An 18,315-nucleotide genomic window follows, 5' to 3' on the forward strand; every position below is an offset into this window, starting at 1 on the left:
CCCCCCCCCCCCCCCCCACCACTCAAGAAGAGTTTAAATGATGAGAGATATGTTTTATACGTAGTTAAATATTCATTTGTGTTAACGTTTATCATTAGTGCACCGTGTACGTCTCACTTGTGTCTAGAGCTTCTTGCTGACGTGTGTCATTATCATTACAATCCAGTTCAACGGTGGTTGAGTTTTTCAAACCAAACAGAAGTACGTGTGTGTGTGTGTGTGTGAGTGTGTGTGTGTGTCTGCGTGTGTGTCTGTCTCACTCAGTGGGATCACGCATCACAGCATTACATGAGAGTGCTGCACCAACTGAAGGAGAGCTTTTAAAACTTTGAGAGATATGTTTTATACATGCTTGAATTTTTATACCTTTTAACGTTGATGCAGTGTAGAACAGAAACTTTAACAATTTGTTGCATCTGACAGCCCGTTTTTTTCCCCTGCTGATTTATGTCAGTACCCTACTACTGTGTTGTCTTTGAATATTATGCGGCATATTAGCCTTAGATATGCTCATTTTGTTTTATACAGAAAAACTGAAACCATGGCAATCTTAAATTACAAATCAAGAACTTTATTTCAATGGCCTTTTTTTAGGTTGTAAATAGTTGGTTACTTTTAAAATTAATTATACTTTAAGTATACTACAGTGTGTACTTTATTATGCTGCTTGCTTGTTGCAACTTTGTGCATTAGTGTACTGATTTTATTTATGCTTAAATAATTATTTTTAGAATTTTCAACACTTAACTCTCTTTTTACTTGTTCTACCTCACCCTGGAGCGGGAGATTGGTCAGAAAGTCGGCGCAGTGGGTGCGGTATTACATTCAATTTATCTCACCGTTGTGACGGAAAGAGAGCTGAGCCAGAAGGCCAAGCTCTTGATCTACCGGTCAATTTTTGTTCCTACCCGCAACTACGGTCATGAAGGTTGGGTCATGACCCAAAGAACGAGATCCAGGGTACAAGCAGCCGAAATGAATTGTTTAGGAGGGTGGAAGGCATCTGGGAGCACAAGCAGTATCAGCTCCAAATATCGGTTCAAGAAAATCGGCAGCCCGTATCGGTCATTGGCTAAAGTTGATGTTAAAAAAATAAAAATCGGTATTGGCACTAAAACATCCATATCGGTCGATCCCTACTCCTACTACTTTGAAGGCAACGCTGTGCATAGCAGATACCAGTAAACCCTTTCAGGTAGGCCTCACCATGACTGCTGGACTCCTCAGTGGACTTGTCACTCTCTCCATCCGCCTGACCGTCTGCATCCTGCTCAGCATGCTGCAGGCTCAGCTTATGACACACTTCAAAGGCCTGACCTACTGTGCGCACAATACGCATGGCCTGCGTCTGCCAGGGAAAGAGAGGAGGTAGAGGCAGATGAACAGAGAGAACGGAGTGGAGGGTTACAGATAAAAGGTCAGTGTTTAGGTCAGTGTATAAAGCAGTAGCCACCAGATACAAGTCATTTCACAGATGAGTTCATCCTGTCTGCTATGAGATGCGTCAATCAGTGTTTACCTGCCTTTGGATGGACTGACAACATGAACACTCTGTCATCCTTGACACGCAGTTGAACACCAGTGATCAGAGACCAACAACATCACTTCTTTGGAACAATTCTCATTACAGCTGACTGATATTACAAGAGCTGTGAGCCAAGACACCAGTAACTTTCAAAAACTGCGGCAACACACATTGGAACTGCTTAAACTGGAAAAAGGTAAAGAGATACTTGACTTTAAAAAATGCAGTTGTAATCCTTGTCTCCCAGTGCGTATTCACTGCAGGCTATGTATCTGCAGTGGCAAGCCACAGGATATGAACTAAGCTACAGGAAATCAAATAAAGTTCAAAGCCAAAATGTATTAACTGAGCCGACATTATCAGGAAATTAATTCTTAAATTAAGGATCAAAATTCCATAACAAAATGCAAAAAATCCTCAGTCACAGGTAGTTTGACACAGAAAAGCAATGACAGCAGCAAATTAGGTAGTGAGAGGAATAAGTACACAGATTTTTGCAGTTAAAAAAATAAAGGTCTTACTCAAAATGCACTATGTATTACGTCTGCAGAAAAGTGTGTTTGTAATCAGCTGTGCATGTCTACAGTCAGGAGCTGTGTGAATGAACCTTTGTTGTACCTTCTTCTTTGACTTGAAGACATTGCATCTGAAGGAATTATTGGGACCATCTCTTGCAATATAGCTGAAGATCTTTAAGTCCTGGGAGTCATGAGACACGTAGAAAATCCTAGAAAACATGACCCAAAATCAAATACACAAACGTTGTAGAAACCTCAATATATAAAATCAATTTTTCTTTTTCTTTAGTTGATCCACCCTTTTCTCCACAGTCTACATCCTCTTAAAGACAAATAAATATTAAACCCCAATATTGAAATCAGGGAGAAAGAACTGCCCTAATGCAGAGATACATCAGACTAAAAAGATTGTTTACAGTATAATAATATAAATACACGCCCCTACACTACTAATGATCTTTATGTAGTACGCTGTCCCGTCTGGTTCTCTCCTGCACAAGCTGCAGTAAACTGGCAGAGCACAGGGTCCGTCCTGTATCTCCATCTGCAGCTCTACTGCTATAAAACAACTCCACTGGGAACTGGCCAAACAAGTTATGACCATCAACTACTGAAAGTGACATGATACAAAGTATACTATATATCCCCACTGCACAAACACCCACAGAAACACAAGCAAGGATAATTACATTTAACACACACGGTCCCTTGATGAGATGTGGCTTGGCCAAATGAGATCCTCAAACATAATTTACACACACACACACACACACACACACACACACACACACACACACACACACACACACACACACACACACACACACACACACACACACACACACACACACACACAAATACTTTTAAGTGCCTGCCAACGCCTTTCCATCTTTAAAATTCTTCATTTCCATGAAGAGGTTACCTTATTAGCTTGCTTGTTTCAAGGACCAAAATTGGACCTTTAGTTTTTGCCTGCACTCTCCATTCTAAACTTTCATTCTCTTCTCAGCACCTGATAGACAGTATTGTTTTAACACTTTATGGTTTATTTGCTGTAAGTAATTTAACAGGGACTGACAGCTTCACATGCGTGTTGATGATTGGTTGACAGGCTCCATCACCATGGAGCCTACAGAGAGGTAAGTGATGGGATTCTGTGGCCCTAATGAATGCATTTTATTTACTCTACTATAATCTGAGAGGAGAATGTAAAAATTACATACAGACTAACATATGCTCTACCTACTATAAGCACAAGCTATGGATTATTCATTCCTGCTATATTATGAATGTAAGTGCATTGGGCACATACGGTACAGTACATTAAAGCACATTAGTCCTGCATGGTCAAGTACATGGGGCGGGTGGGGGGCCTCGCTACATCAACAGAGGTCAAGCTGAAGGATATCATTTCCACTGAGAGACATACAGTTTGTTTTACGAGCCGTACGCTTACAGCCATTACTTTGGTTACAGCTAACACAAACACAGAGTGCAAAGAATAGATTGCACTGCACATCCGGCAGTTTGACCCCCTGTGTGTTTAAAGGAAGTGGCAAAGACAGGAATATGTAATATTTGTTTTACATACAGTATGTAAATATTTAATGAATTAAAGAGATTAAGAAGTGTGACTGACCTGTATATGGGATCATGCATGATCAGCATCTTGCTCTCATCCCATGTCCATTCTTTCCTCTGTGTATGAGACAGATGATTGTGATTAAGCGTCAAAGCATCCCTGATAAAGCATGTCCGAAGAAGTTATTCATTTATTATTACTAATAAAGATAGATACAAATTGCCATTTTTACGTCTCATTTAAAGCTGAAATGTGTCTTTTTTTTCCAGTGGAAACTTTTATATATTTTTCCTTTTAGAGTGGGTCACGATTAACTTGCCTTCTGTTTCTTCCTCAGCATCACCTTGACCCCGTCAACGGACACCACAATGCTGACTTTCTTCTTCTTGATGTTCTTGGCCTTGAATTCATACTAAGAAAAAAAACAGAATAGTATCATCAGAATAGTATCAAATAAGTATAGATATGTACAGTATCAAAACATATTCAAAAACATATGATTATGATTTATCATATGATATGATTTGAACAGGCAGCACAGTTTTAAAACTGTATGGCAATAAATTCATCTTTCATACTGTAGGTTAGATGGTTGCATAGAAGATGTGATTGCAGCTGATCACACATAACTGAACAGAAACACATGATAAATCAGTCAAGAGGATTGAAAAACATTTACTTTACCTGCTGTAACTAGATTAATTAATCAATTATTGATTAATCTGACACTCCGTTGACTACATTCTCTCTCTCTCTCAAATGTCAGTGAGTTAGCTGCCCATTTAAAGGCGCCCTGAGCAGTTGGGGGTTGGGTGCCACTCTCAAGGGCACCTTGGCAGTAACTAGAAGGTGAACTGGCACCTCTCCAGTTCCGTACTTGGTCCACACAGGACATAAACCGGCGACCCCCCAGTTCCCAAGCCAAGTGTGGACCTCTGGACCGAGCTACTGCCACCCCAAAGTGAAAGTGTATGTCCTGCTGCACAGTTGGCAAGCTCACAAAATTAAGGGCATAATTGGAATCAATCTGTCAGCATTAAAACATGACCTGGAGTGCACTCTAATATATCAGCATCTTTTATTAGTTTGGCAGCTCACAATAGGAGTCCTTATAAAGTCTGTTGAATCATGGTAGACAAGCAGACTAAAAAAACCTTCTCTGCAGCCAGTGAAGAGAGAAAGGACACTTGGGTAAAAGAGACAGATTGCCCTAACTTCACCCTGACTGTAATAAGAACTAATATTTCAAACAACCAATGCAGGTGCTTTTTGACAGATAGCAGCTAAAAGCATTAAACGTTGTTAGTTTAACTGATTAATCCTCTAAAATATTCAGGACAATTCCTAGGGCCCTGTCTCATAACTGATAAGTATCATGTTATAAATAGAAAGGACAAGGAATTATCATGTGGCCACTTACAGCTGACCCACGTCCCTGCTTCTCAGGGGCACAAAACAGAAACTACACCAGCTAAATTAGACAAAATTTAAATAAAAGGCCAAGGATGCAGGCTTGCCTCCACTCTGTTTGCTGAGTGGTACACAACAGCTGTGTCTGCACTGAGCGACTAACATGTTTTCATCCTGTCAGCTGGCAAGGCTTTCTGCTGAGGAACTTAGTAAGTCTGGCCTGTCGACTCAAATCAGCATCACTTCTAAACATAAAGCAGGGTTCAACTCTTGGTAGCTAAGCCACCTGGGCCGCCTGGGGGGGGGGGGTCTCAGGCCAAAGCCATCTATCATGTTACAATCTGCTGGTGTTTTAATATTATGATTTTTGTTGTTGCTGGCATTTCACGCCTCTATTTGATAGGACAGTTTAGACACGAAAGGGGGAATGACACAGCAAATAGCCGCAGGTCGGAAATGAACCTCCAACCGCTGCGGCGAGGACCGAGCCCTGCACATGGGGCGCACACTCCACCAGGTGAGCTACCCAGGTGCCCCGGTGTTTTCCTTTTGAGTCATGAATCTGGTTTCATACAGTGGCTTATACAAGGTCACAAATGGAAGCAATGGGGAGGTCAAATAAATAAATAGAATGGTTTGGCAGTCTGGAAAAGAAGCTCATTTGTTTTCTTGCAGAGAATTTAATGAGAAGACTGAGCTAGCCTGGCGCAGTCTAAAGGTAAAACAAATCCTCCTGCCAGCACCTCTGAAGCTCACTAATAACCCAGATGTCAAAGCCAGGCTAGCCATTTCCTCCTGCTGCCAGTCTTTGCAATAAGCCAATGGTCTCCTGGCTGTAGCTTCATACAGCTGTGAGACTGGTATTGATCTTCTTTGATATTGCAAAAATACCTACTATAGCCGCTTTAAAGTTTGATTTCATTTCCAAATGTCTCTGTTATGTTTTGCACAAAAATAACCTAAAAGTCACTGGGCCAAATTCCAAATGATCTCTTACTTTAAAATCATCTTGTGTTCAGGGAACACAAATCTAAGTGAACAGTAAAATCTTGGACAAGTGTTTTTTTTCTTTTTTTTTATGTGCTTAGGACAAAATACACTGCCAACTTCTAATTGGACCTGGCAGTTTCTCAGAAAACATTACATATCCAGTTTGTTGTCTACCACAGCCTGCCAAAATGTTAATATACAGCAAAGGTGAATGGTCTTTAGCCAGATCAATATGTAAAGTGGAGAGATGATGTCATGTTGTTCAAAAAGGAGAGTTAAAATGAACGCCAGTCTGGAAACAAGGCAAGGGTGAGAAGATGGAAAAATAGATGAGATCAGATAGGGGGAGACAGTAGGAGTGGAGGTGAGGAGACAGCTGTTCCCTTTTAATCCAGCTACACAATGCTGCCAGGGAACAATTAGCTAGACATTATGAGCAATCCGAGACCTTATTATGAGATTTCTTTGTGTGTGAGAACCTTAGATATGTCCTTACTGTCTGTGTGAATGTTTTTAACAGGCTGATAACAAATGCCCTGATTTGCATTGACAACATTTTGTGTCACATCTGTTTCTACATTTCCATACTTTCTTTCATGCCTATTTCCTGCTTGTGTGTGTCTATTTGAAATGCCCTGCTCTCCACCGCCCTGGATCCATGGTGATTAAAGTTCCACTCTCTAATTATGCAGAGCTGAGTCCTGGGAGAGCTGATTAAATGGAGAAACGGTTCAGAGAGGGAGAGGAGGAAACACCCCACAGAGACAGAGAGAGACCATAGCCGGGCTTTTGGTGGGATGGAGAAATGCTAACGCCGCAGACTGAAGTGGTATGGCGGTGAGATGAAAGGAAAGTGGGAAACCAAAAACCAGGTGCTGGATTCCATTTATCTCTACTGCATTATGCTTATGAACCCGGGGTGAAATCCCCTGACAATGAGAATACAGTATTTGCTCTGGGACAAAAAATGAGATGAGGAAATTTAAAGAAAGATGATTTAGCACAAGTTAATTTCCTTGAATCAATCTGCCAAAACTGGCAGAGAAATGACAAAAGGTTAGCAAACAAGACAGAAAACATAACTGAATGCATCACTTAACAAGGCAATTAGTAAAATAGTTAAAATGCCTCAAGGAAATAAAAATACCTTTTTCTCTTTACACTTCAGATCGACCGGTAAAAATAGAGAAAAGCTTGTTCCTTCCTTTACCTTCACCTAATAAATTTGAACTATTTTTTACCTTAAAACTAAACAGACCAGTGTATGTAATGTTAATCATCCATTTACTGTACTGTTACACTTTCCATACACAGATGAACTACACACTACTTACTTTCTCTACTAGCACATCAGTGTCACAACACACACAGCTCTTTCATAATTCACAGTTCATGCCGGCATTCTGGTGAAGCAAATTGGGATTTTGCAACTTCATTCAAAGTATAAAAATTTTATCTTTTCTTTGCTTAAGTGCCAAGTGTTTTGAAATATTCAAGCTTTTAATGCACTTGCATTGTTGCGGTTGTTGTGGAACAAACACTTAAAAAGTTCATAACACAAGTTCCCTGAAGCCTTCAGAAAACTTTTCAGCAGCAAAGGATAAGCATTCCAAAGAAGAGCTGAGTTTAGTTTAGTCCGCTGTTCCAAATTCGGAACTTTCTGAATTATCTTTGAGACATTTAAGAAGGTATAACACAAGCACACGAGTTGTAATGAAAAGTGTATGACTAATATGTGGATTTAACAAGCAAGCAAAGGAAATGGGCTTTAGGTTCTAATATGCACAATTCAAAGAAAGATTGGTCTTAAAACCTTAAAACCTCCATCTAGTGCTGACTGTGAGCACTAGAGTGCTACAGCAATGTTCAAGCTCAAGAGTGAGAGCATTTCTTTCAAATCTTTCAGTCTGGATATGTGCATTTAAGACGTCTGACTCATCGGTCTTCTTAGACAGCGTAACAAATTTGAGCCAGCGATCCTCTCTGGAATCTATTATGAAAGTGTCAGACAGAATAGTGATGGCTGTTGGTGCTATGTGCCCAAAATGAGGAGCTGGCTCTCAGTCAAATTTGAGATCCCAGTGTTATAAATTTGGAGTTATCTCCTTTAAAACAGAGACTAACATTTGAGAAGACCAAACCAAAGAAGACCAGTGGACACTCACTTATTATTACTTATATCTGAGCAAGCCAAGACAATGGAATTCTGTGGGATTTTCAGAGCAGCTTATTTGAATTTATTTTACATCTACTACAGATTCTGTCCACATGTATTAGCCAACATTTCCCTAAATGTTAAACTATTCTTTCCAGTGTAAAGGGTGATGTTTTGTTAGCATTGGGAGGAAAACTTTACCCTAAATCTTAACTATTATAACCCACTTTCAGTGTACTTGATAAGTATGGTTATGAGTAGTTGGTCTTGGACAACTAATCAAGCCTCACACACAAAAAAATGTGGAACTCATGATCCTAAGCTACAGATCTAGATCTAACCTTGTCCACACACCACAAGTGATAAGGAGTCTCGAGTCTCGGAGCAAACTGTAGAGGACAGCCAAGAGGACAAGAGGGACTCTAATGAACTTCAGTGTTCACGTCCTCTTTTCTAGATAGTCAGAAGGTCTAGGAGAAGGTGAAGTATTTGTAGGGCAGATACTTTAAAAATAAATAAAGAAATTAAAAAGAAGAAAATGTATTCCTTCCTGGCTCCAAAAATATCTGTCAGCAACTTCTTAATGAGAGGCCACTGATTCCTTCAGGTAATGTTATTTGGTTATTTGAAAGGAAAGGTTTTTTGAGTGAATAAATGAGTAGGATTTTAATCATGGAATAAGAAATCACAGGCAACCCCCACTCCCCTTCCGTGAGCCTGAAAAGCAGTGGAATGTCGGTGCATTGTGGGTCATTGATGCTCCCTGTAGTACCGTTGAATCCATACAGGAGTTCACAATAGGGCCTATAGATTGTAACCTAGCAACCCCGTCATTACAATTCCCAGAATTTGGGGAGTTCCAAGGAATTTCACTGCTTTCCCCCCCATTCAGTACACAAAGAAATGACTGTTGGGAGCTGAGAAACGCAACAGCTGCCCAACCGCCTGAAACCGGAAAAAAGGTTTTTTGGAAATCAAAGTAGCGGGAAACTATTTGTAATAAATTTGCGTTTATTTTATGTGAAACTCCAACTGAGAGCGCTAATTAACCTGAGAAAGAAATCACATGTTTTGGCAATCAAGCAGCTGCTTCTTAAACTGTCCCATTACTTAAACAAAGAGTTGGAGCTTTAATCGGTGCTGCTAAACTAGTCTCTCTCCTTATATATTTTCAGACAGGCCTCTCAGCCTCAAAGCCAAACTGGGAGGACGGAGTGACTCCCATGATGCCGTTGAGGCCCAAACCTCCGGCGTGAACTGGCACGTCTCATCATTAGTCAGCAGGACTGTGATAAGTGAGCAATTACCTTGACAGTCGCCACGGACGACGACCTTGGCTTAGGCCAGAAATGGACGGGAGTTTGTGTTTGTGCACGCTGGCAGTGTTATGTGAAAGAAAGACTAAATATACAAGAGCTAGATAGGCAGACAACATTTTAAAAATGCCTGCATTTGGATGCTTCCTGGTGCCTGTCTGTGCCTGTCTGTGCCTACGTGAGTGGTTTCCACCTGAGTGCACGTATTATGGATTAGAGTCCTGGGCTCCGGTCTGTTGGCAGCCTCCAGTGAGTAGCAGCAGCAGTCTGGTCCTGTGGGAGAGATGGTGCTAACAGGAAACAGTCAGCTTAAAGGGCTGCTTAACAGGGGCTTCTCCATGACAGCGGGGTTACACACAAGGCTGGATTTTACTGCAAAGGCATTGAAGACCTGAGGCTTTGTTGTGATATGAACTTTGTTTTTCAAGTAGATTGGAACCGTTCTGATGGAAGGGTTTTGTTTTCTTGTCATTTTTTTGTCTTTTCAGTATGTTTTATTGTTGATTTTAGTGACACAGCTCTGAAAGACAGTCAAGCCACCAGATCTGGCACCGACACTGCACCCGCTCCATCTGGGAGCTACAGCTGTGACTTCTACAGATAAATGACTTCATTACTTACACTGCAAAAGTGTGTTTATAGAGGCTAAGAGACAGAATTGATCAACTCTGTGGTCCTGTGTTAATACATCTAGAAGAAAGCAGGAAAGGAAAAGAATCAAGGCCCTCCAACTCTGGGTAGCCATTACTACAAACCAATGCGGTATGCTTAATTGGTTATCTTTTATACAAGAAAGGTCAGAACGAAAAGCCGCCCCGGACAAAAACAGTAAACATGATGATGGATGAGTCAGCTCGTACCTTTGGAGAGGAATCAACTACACTTGAAGCAGGCTTGTCAGAGGAAGCAGATAAGTCCCAGTGCGGGCCCAGGCAGGCACTCCTTGAGTGCCGGCGCCCTTGCAGTGAGAATGGCCCCACGCCTGAGTGACTCCTTGACAGGCACAGTGAAAGGACAGGCCAGCCCTAGAGTGCTGACGGCGGATACTGAGGGTTAGTCACATGGGACGTGGAGGAAATACAAAGGGCCAACCTGAGTATGCCAAACACTCTCGCCCTCAATGAGATACGGGTGGAAGTGCACACGGAGAAACGCTAAGTCCATACATCCACAACACCACAATAAATAGATTTACTTATAGTATGAAGGTAATTATTCACATTATTTCCTATCCCAAATCTAAAGTGATGTAAAATGGTTTTAATCTCATCTGTGTTTCAGAAATAAGAACTCAGATGAGCATTGGCATGTTTTAAGAAAAGGGGAATCAAGCAGACATGTCCAAACGTCCACAAAGACTATGAAAAAGCAATACTACATCTGCATGTGTAGTGACACAGAAAACGTAATCTTAATCCTCTTCCAAGTTCTTACATTAAGAGACATTGGCAGTGTCTCCTGTAAATGCAAATCTGAGTCAAACTCACAAGTGACTCCACTAATATGAAAGAAATGGGAGTGAAATACACAATAACACAATGACTGATAGCTTGAGGTTTTCTTATAGAACTGGAAAATAAGAACATTTTGTTTGGACAGCACTATTGCTACTTCAGTTGGATGAGTGACCTTCACAATGCAGAATAGCGGATAGGTGCGGAGTTTGACATTACGTTGTTTTCATATTTATCTGCTAAAGAGGGAAAGTCTCTCTGCAACTTTAAATCTGAGTTCAAGACGTGTACATACAAGCATCATTTGTGACATCACAAGTTGATGGAAAGACGGTCATGGTCCAGTACAGACTGATCTCATGAAATGGCATATGTAGGACACGCCAATTCGTATTCCATTATTGGCATCTTTTCAAGACGCATACTCGCTTTTTAGCATGTTTATCAACGTAAGTTGGCTTTCAGTGACTTACATAACCTTGTGATAGCGTGTGAATTTACAACGTAGCGAGTATGAAAGGCAAAAATCCCATAGCGAGGTTGATTGGAGTGGTGGATGGGTAAAAGACAGGACTTTCACCCAGGACTCTGGAGATTGTGTCCCGCGTGTCACGATTCCTAATTGTTTTACAAAAGCCAACCTTGTTCTTCTTTAACTACAAACACGCGGATAGCTCAAAATGCGTACAGAGAACACGTCACTTGGCTTAAGAAAGTTGGCGTGTATGTTTACACGAAGTCATGATGTCCAGAATGCAACTTGAGGCTTCCAGTGCCCAGATTGAGAATGGACTTTTCAGAATAGTAGGAGACATCTTGTGTCTAGTAGTTAATCTCTGAAACAATACATATTTGGATATTCATAAACCCTGGATTTTTAAAAGTGGGAGGAGTCAATGTAATTTTATGATGAAAACGTGTTAATTGATATTTTTTTACGTGGAAAAAAAACACATCAGGACCTTATGCATCCTAAGATGTGTCTGGAGGGAAGCTTTAAAACCAGACACTCACATAAAATGAGCACATATTGATTTAGGGTTTGTAGCTCTGTGGATTATACTTATTCTAATATCTCATATGTGCTGTGATTATCATTATATTATGATTATTTTTGCATTTGTTCTGTGGACTTGAAATATGTGTGTGTTATTGTGAGTATTTAGTTCATTGTTTCATCAGTGTTGTTCTGTTTAAGGTACTGGGGAAACAGAGTATCCTGCAGCAAGAGATTAAGATTGGTGCCGCGGTGATACTGAGATGCTGAGTGTGAATCCGTCCATTGCAGTAGTCTGGCAAAGCAGCCGTCAGAGTAATAGGATTACTGGGACGAATGCTGTCAGATCACAAGCCCTAAATTCCCCTTAGCACCCAGTGCAGGGGGGCAACCGTCACCAATCTATATCCACACACTGTAAAGACAGTTACACCTCTCTTTAGGGAAACAACACATTCTCCACTCTGAGGGTATTGAATAGAGACATGTTTAAGGGCTTGTTTGATATAATGTCACTAGTTAATAAATGAGAAGATCAACTGTTTTTTTGTTTTATGTCATTCTAGACAGAATATTTTTCAGGTTTTGGATTGTTGGTCATGCAAAACAACACATTTAACAGGTGTCACCTTGAACTCTGGGGAACAAAGATCAAAACCATATAATAAAACAATGGTAGAGGTTTGTGGTCAAAGGCAAATGCCTGAATAATCACATGTAAACACATGTGTTTTTGTTTTTTATGGGGGTGTGGGGTGGGGGGGGATGGGCTTCGTTGGCGCCATCTGTGCCTTACATGCAAACAAGAGGCTTTTAGAGTGTGTGAGAGATTTCATAAAGCTCAATCATTGTTGTTTTAATCTGTGTCTGAGGAGACAGGTCTGAAGGTTTGGCAAAATGTGCAACCACATGGCACTGATGCATGATCAGCTCAACTCTGCTTACTGTTGCCTGAACTTTGTTTCCCTCTCCCTGACTGCTTCCTTCCACCTGTTAAGGTAAGTATGAATTCACACCTGAGAGAGAAGTGCTTAAATCATGGTACAATTCACAAAATACTGAAAAAAACATGGCAAAGTCAGAGGGCCACCAAATGAAAACACTAACATTAAGGCACTGGGATTCCCCATCAGTAATGCTCTGCAGCAGATTAGAGGCAATCAAATGGATCAAAAGAACGGAATGTCTTTCATGCAGAATCAAAGGACTTATTGGAGATGAGCAGTGTTCAGTCTAGTGTGATAACCAGGATGGTCACTGTGCTATCTATGTAATATCAACCCAAAACAACACTCAGGGATTAGAGGCATGGTTTGGCTGGTGTAATACCATTCAAAAGTAACAGTGGTTTGGTAAAAGATCCTTGTCTCATATCCATTGTAGAGGTCAGTTCAGTAATACTTTTAGCAAGGACAATGTCGGGAAGTTAGAACACACTTGCATTGTAGTTGTTTGATGTACCTAGCAGCTGATGGCAAGGGGAGACAGAGACAACCAGACAGAAAGATAAGAAAAAGATCTGAGGAGCGCAGGCTTCATCATAACCTGCAAACAGACACAGAAAGTGAGAAGCCAGACCAGTCAAAGGCAAAGATTATAATGAAATCCAATTGGGGATCCAATTGTTCAAAGGCAGCACAAGAAAACATGAAATAATACAGAGTTTGGGAAATTGAAATTCTGCTCCAAAAATATGCTAATGCCTCCAGTGCATATGATTAGAAGGCTTATGGGCTGTCTACTCCCTCATTATCCATTCAGTTTTCTGCCCTGATGGGCTGATACAAGTGGAAATAACAATGAATGCACCAAAACAGTTTCTCAAACTTTCACTGCAGAACAGTGTGTTATATAAACTATACTAAAGTAAGTTGCACAGCATTATTCCTTTTCTGTTCGATCAACAACTGAAAATACAGCTTTGATTGACAAGCCTATGCTGCCTAAGCGACAGACATGAATGAATGGACAGAGTTCGACAGGCAGAGATATGGTCCTCTGCGAGACCGAGATGTTGTTAATCTGAGTGACAGTCACATTAGCCCTGTCATTTGGACTGCAGAGAATACGTTATCTTGTTAGTGGCTGTGTGGATGGCAGTGGTAAGGCAGTTTGGAGTCTTTAGGGTGAGCAGCAGAAGTTTACACACATCATTTATCCAATTCGAGAACAAGAGGGAGCACCCATTGCATCCCCAACTGTAAACCTTGTAACAGACACCAATATGTTTATCAGAATATGTTATATATTAAACAATGTATCATAAATACAGTATACATTACTGTACATTAATTCATAAAACATTTCCAAAACATATTAGATATCCATACAGAGTCCCCCAAAGACTTTCTAGGATTGGATAGATAGGTCTGTTAGACAGAGTTGATTACATTTCCATTAGTTCTGTATAGTGTCCTTTATTTATGAAAAACATTATAAGTTAGACAAAGACTTAAAGGGATAGTGTGACATATTAGGAAATAGGCTTATTTTGCTCCCCCCCCCCCATACAAAGCCAGACTATTTCTTGGCTAGGCGCTTTAACTTCCTGGAGTCTTGTTGTTACCCTAAGGTTGCCAGGCAACCAGTGGCAAGTACAAAATTGCATTACATGATACTGCATTTTTTAACGTTTGTTAGAGTTGTTCTCCTCAGTGCTTTTACTGAGCCTCCAAATGGAAAACATCATGTTGGTTCATAAAGTGTATGGAGTGGAGTTTAATGGAGGTTAGGGCTCCACGATATGTGTAAAATATGCAGTAACATTTAATAATGCAATAATGACATTACTTGCTGTAAATAAACAGACATTATAGTTTAGTCAGTTTTGCTGCTTTCAGCATTCTGCTTAAACACAACAAATTGGTTGTTGGATTTAAAACAAATGAAAGGAAATAGTTTCCAAAATTCTTTTATTGAACGAATTGACCACTGAAGAAAAAGGCTCCACAGTTTTCTACTGACATCTTCTTTCAACTAACTCAAAACATCCGTCCCAATATGTTGCAGCCTTTTGCGATGTTTTATGCGCCAGTTGATATCACGATGACGATAAAACAACCATATATCGTGCAGCCCTAATGGAGGTGTTGACTTCAGCAGGAAGTCTGTAGACATTTAATGCTACCTTGAGTTTTGACTTTTTAAATCCTCACAGCATGTTTAAACCATCACAGACTTCAGACAAGAGCAGGAGAATGCACAATAAATGCAGCTACAATGACAGCAAGATGAATGTAGTAAATTAAAAAGAGAATTGGGTGGGATGATAAGGAGGAGGCTGAGCAGTGGAGACCTTGAGGCTTTCTATGTAGCACGCTGGAACAAGATGATAGAAGGGAAATGAATGCCTACACAGACACACACAAATACACACACACACACACACACACACACACACACACACACACAACTCCAAATAACATTTAGAAGTAGGGCAGCCTATCTGCCAGCTCAAAAGCCTGCAGCGCATATCTCAATCATTACCAAACAAACTTTAACCATAATACAATAGGCCTAGTTTATCTGCCTACTCATGCTAAGAAGAATGCTTCCAGGCAGAGAAGCACAACTTGCAAACCTGACTCGCTTATTTTAAGTAATATGGGGAATGAGTTTCTGATAGATATAGAATTCATATATGTATGAATATGTATAAAGAGTACTTTAACCTTTGTGTGCTTTGCAAAACTGAATCCTGACAAAATAGGGATGGTTCTGTATGCTTCTCCTCTGCAACTGTCATCACACATGACAAATTGAACAGGGTTAGTTTCTCTATCCACACAAAACTTTGAGCCCATCTTAAACCTGAAGGCAGCAGAACTGGTTGCCAGGGAGACTTGAGGAGTGGTGATATATTTGTGTGATTAATTTAGATCTGATTCAGATCAGAACAATAGAGGGAGGGAGCAAGAGCTTAACAGTACCATTCATCATGCATTTGAAATTTTAATTGAGGTTAAATCTAAATGTTTTGTTGGGACGATCAGGTCTGTAAATTTACAGACCAGATAATTACTTTGACCAAATATAGACACTTCTTGCAGCGAGGAACAGAGCTCCTCTTTTATTACAAAAGACAGAAGAGTCTACAACCGTACTAGCAGCTATGTGAGGCTGTTCTTAGGAACAGTGAAGCTCCAGCAGGGGACCCCAAACTTTTCTTTCCCGAGCCACATTAACCAGCTCCAACTGGGGGATCCTGAGGCGTTCTCAAGCCAGGTTGGAGATATAATCCCTCCACCTAGTCCCGGGTCTTCCCCGAGGCCTCCTCCCAGCTGGACGCGCCCAGGGGGCATCCTTACCAGATGCCCGAACTACCTTAACTGGCACCTTCAGACGCAAAGGAGCAGCGGCTCTACTCAGAGCTCCTCCCGGATGACTGTGCGTCTCACCCTGTCTCTAAGGGAGACGCCACCACCTCCCTAAGGAAACCTATTTTGGCCGCTCGTACCCTGGATCTTGTTCTTTCTGTCATGACGCCATGGTCCCGTCTCAGGGCCATCCAATCTCTGTATGACCAAAGCGAGAACTGTGTCCGGGTTCTTGGCAGTAAGTCGGACTCGTTCAGGTGAGGGTTGGCCTCCACCAGGGCTGAGCTTTGTCACCAATCCTGTTTCTAGTATTTATGGACAGGATATTGAGGCGTAGTAGGGGTGGGGAGGGGTTGCCTTCCCAACTCTCATACATTATTCTGTGCAAACCCAAGGACACAGGAGCATACTGATGAAATTGCACTGACATGATTACAGTTTACAGGTGCACACCCAAACACAAACAATACCCTCCCAGTACATCCACACACATGTCCAGTTCCTGGTCTGTTGACTTAAGTTGTGTCTGTACTGAGGAATCTGCAGCAGGAAGTAACAGATGACTGTTCATACAGTAGGAGCTCCTCAAGACCATTACACTATGATGTAACTATAAGCCTGGACTTGCTAACATATTGCAATACCTCCAAATAGAGTAAAAATACACTGAAAAACATTCCATTACTGATCAGTCCGTGTGAAATTTGAATTTTATGGTTCTGACTGACGTTTTAGTCAAAGGGAATGAGTCATATAAGTCCATTAACATTTGTGTTTTTTGTTTTTTTTTATAAATGAGGATGTTCAGATCTAGGAATCTGTGTTGCAAACAACACACTATATTCAGGTATCCAATACATACAGAGAAACAAAAAAACACAACCACCCCAACTTTGCGTGCTAAGGGTCCAGAGAGCAATGGGCAGGGAATGTTTTATGAAGACAGACAATGTGCCCTTAGGCTCTGCAGCAGGATTGAGTTTATGGCTTTTGAAAGGACTTTTCTTTAACATGGGGCTTGATTTAGGAGAGCGTGGGGAGAACAGAGTATAAAAGACTTGACTAATTGTGGCAGTTACTGACACGTCATTGCCTTAGGGTAGATGATGAAAGCAGAAGTTTGTGTATTTGTGTATGCGTGCAACATGATGCTGGAAGCAGAGACCATTCACCACCTGTCTGTCCATCCATGTGAGCAAAGACCTGCTGTCCCTCCAGTAGCCTATATTTATCCAACCCACACATCGATGTCAAAAAAGTGTAAAATCCAGCAAAAATATGTACATGCTGTGTATATACGTAATCAAACACTAAGTGAAGTGTACAGTTATTCAAATGACCACATGCCCTTTTTAAAATATAAAATCCAGTTTTACAGCAAAGTAACAAGAAAGCGCTTGTTCCCACCAGTGTTCAACGGCAAATGTTTTTGTAGAAATCTGTTCCTTTCAACCGAACAGCTGCAATCATTGCATTCGCTCATGGGGATAGGCCTGCACGATTAATCGTTATAAAACCGCAATCTTCATATTTAAAAAACTTCCATTTTTTATAATGACTATGAATCTCTTTGAATTTTACGAGCCGACGGCATCATACACGCAACCACTTTCTTCTGCGAGTTTCAAACATAGACTGTGTAAAATAGATTTTAAAGTGCTCCCAAGCGCTGCAATGCTCTCCCCTCTCTTCATTAAGGCCTCTATGTTCACAGGCTTGTGGTGATGTACAATGTGCTATAGGTGCCAAAAAAAATCTCTTTGGTGCTGCCAATTTGTTTTGTCACAGTTCATGTGTGTAATAAACATCACTTTTTGTGAGAAATAAATCGTGGCAGAGAATCGTGATATCAATTCCAAACTAAAAAATTTTGATTCCTATTTTTCCCCAAATCGTGCAGGCCTACATGGGGACAAAGTAGTGTGCATGGCTTATTCATGTCAACTTCTGTGAACTTTGAACTGTGAATTTGCGCCATTGACATATAGAAAGTTGTCTTGACAGTGCTAACCTTTAAAGGCAGCAGAGGATGGTTTTGTAGCTTCTTAACAG

General features: G+C 40.9%; 1 protein-coding gene across 2 annotated transcripts in view; it reads right to left on the reverse strand.

The window, feature by feature from the left end:
* Positions 1–18,315, reverse strand: part of si:dkey-34e4.1 (carboxyl-terminal PDZ ligand of neuronal nitric oxide synthase protein) — a 47,215-nt gene that overhangs the window by 20,575 nt on the left and 8,325 nt on the right. For both annotated transcript variants that reach the window (XR_004660013.1, XM_034897239.1), the window contains exons 3-6: positions 3,945–4,037; positions 3,683–3,741; positions 2,144–2,252; positions 1,207–1,348 (exon numbers count right to left, since the gene is read on the reverse strand). Coding sequence is in view for 1 of the 2 variants with exons in the window: in XM_034897239.1 (XP_034753130.1) it covers positions 1,207–1,348; positions 2,144–2,252; positions 3,683–3,741; positions 3,945–4,037 (403 nt within the window). In the remaining variant the exon portion in view is untranslated. The remainder of the gene's footprint in view (positions 1–1,206; positions 1,349–2,143; positions 2,253–3,682; positions 3,742–3,944; positions 4,038–18,315) is intronic.

Source organism: Etheostoma cragini, chromosome 16 (assembly GCF_013103735.1).
Source record: "Etheostoma cragini isolate CJK2018 chromosome 16, CSU_Ecrag_1.0, whole genome shotgun sequence".
Lineage (NCBI taxonomy): Eukaryota > Metazoa > Chordata > Actinopteri > Perciformes > Percidae > Etheostoma > Etheostoma cragini.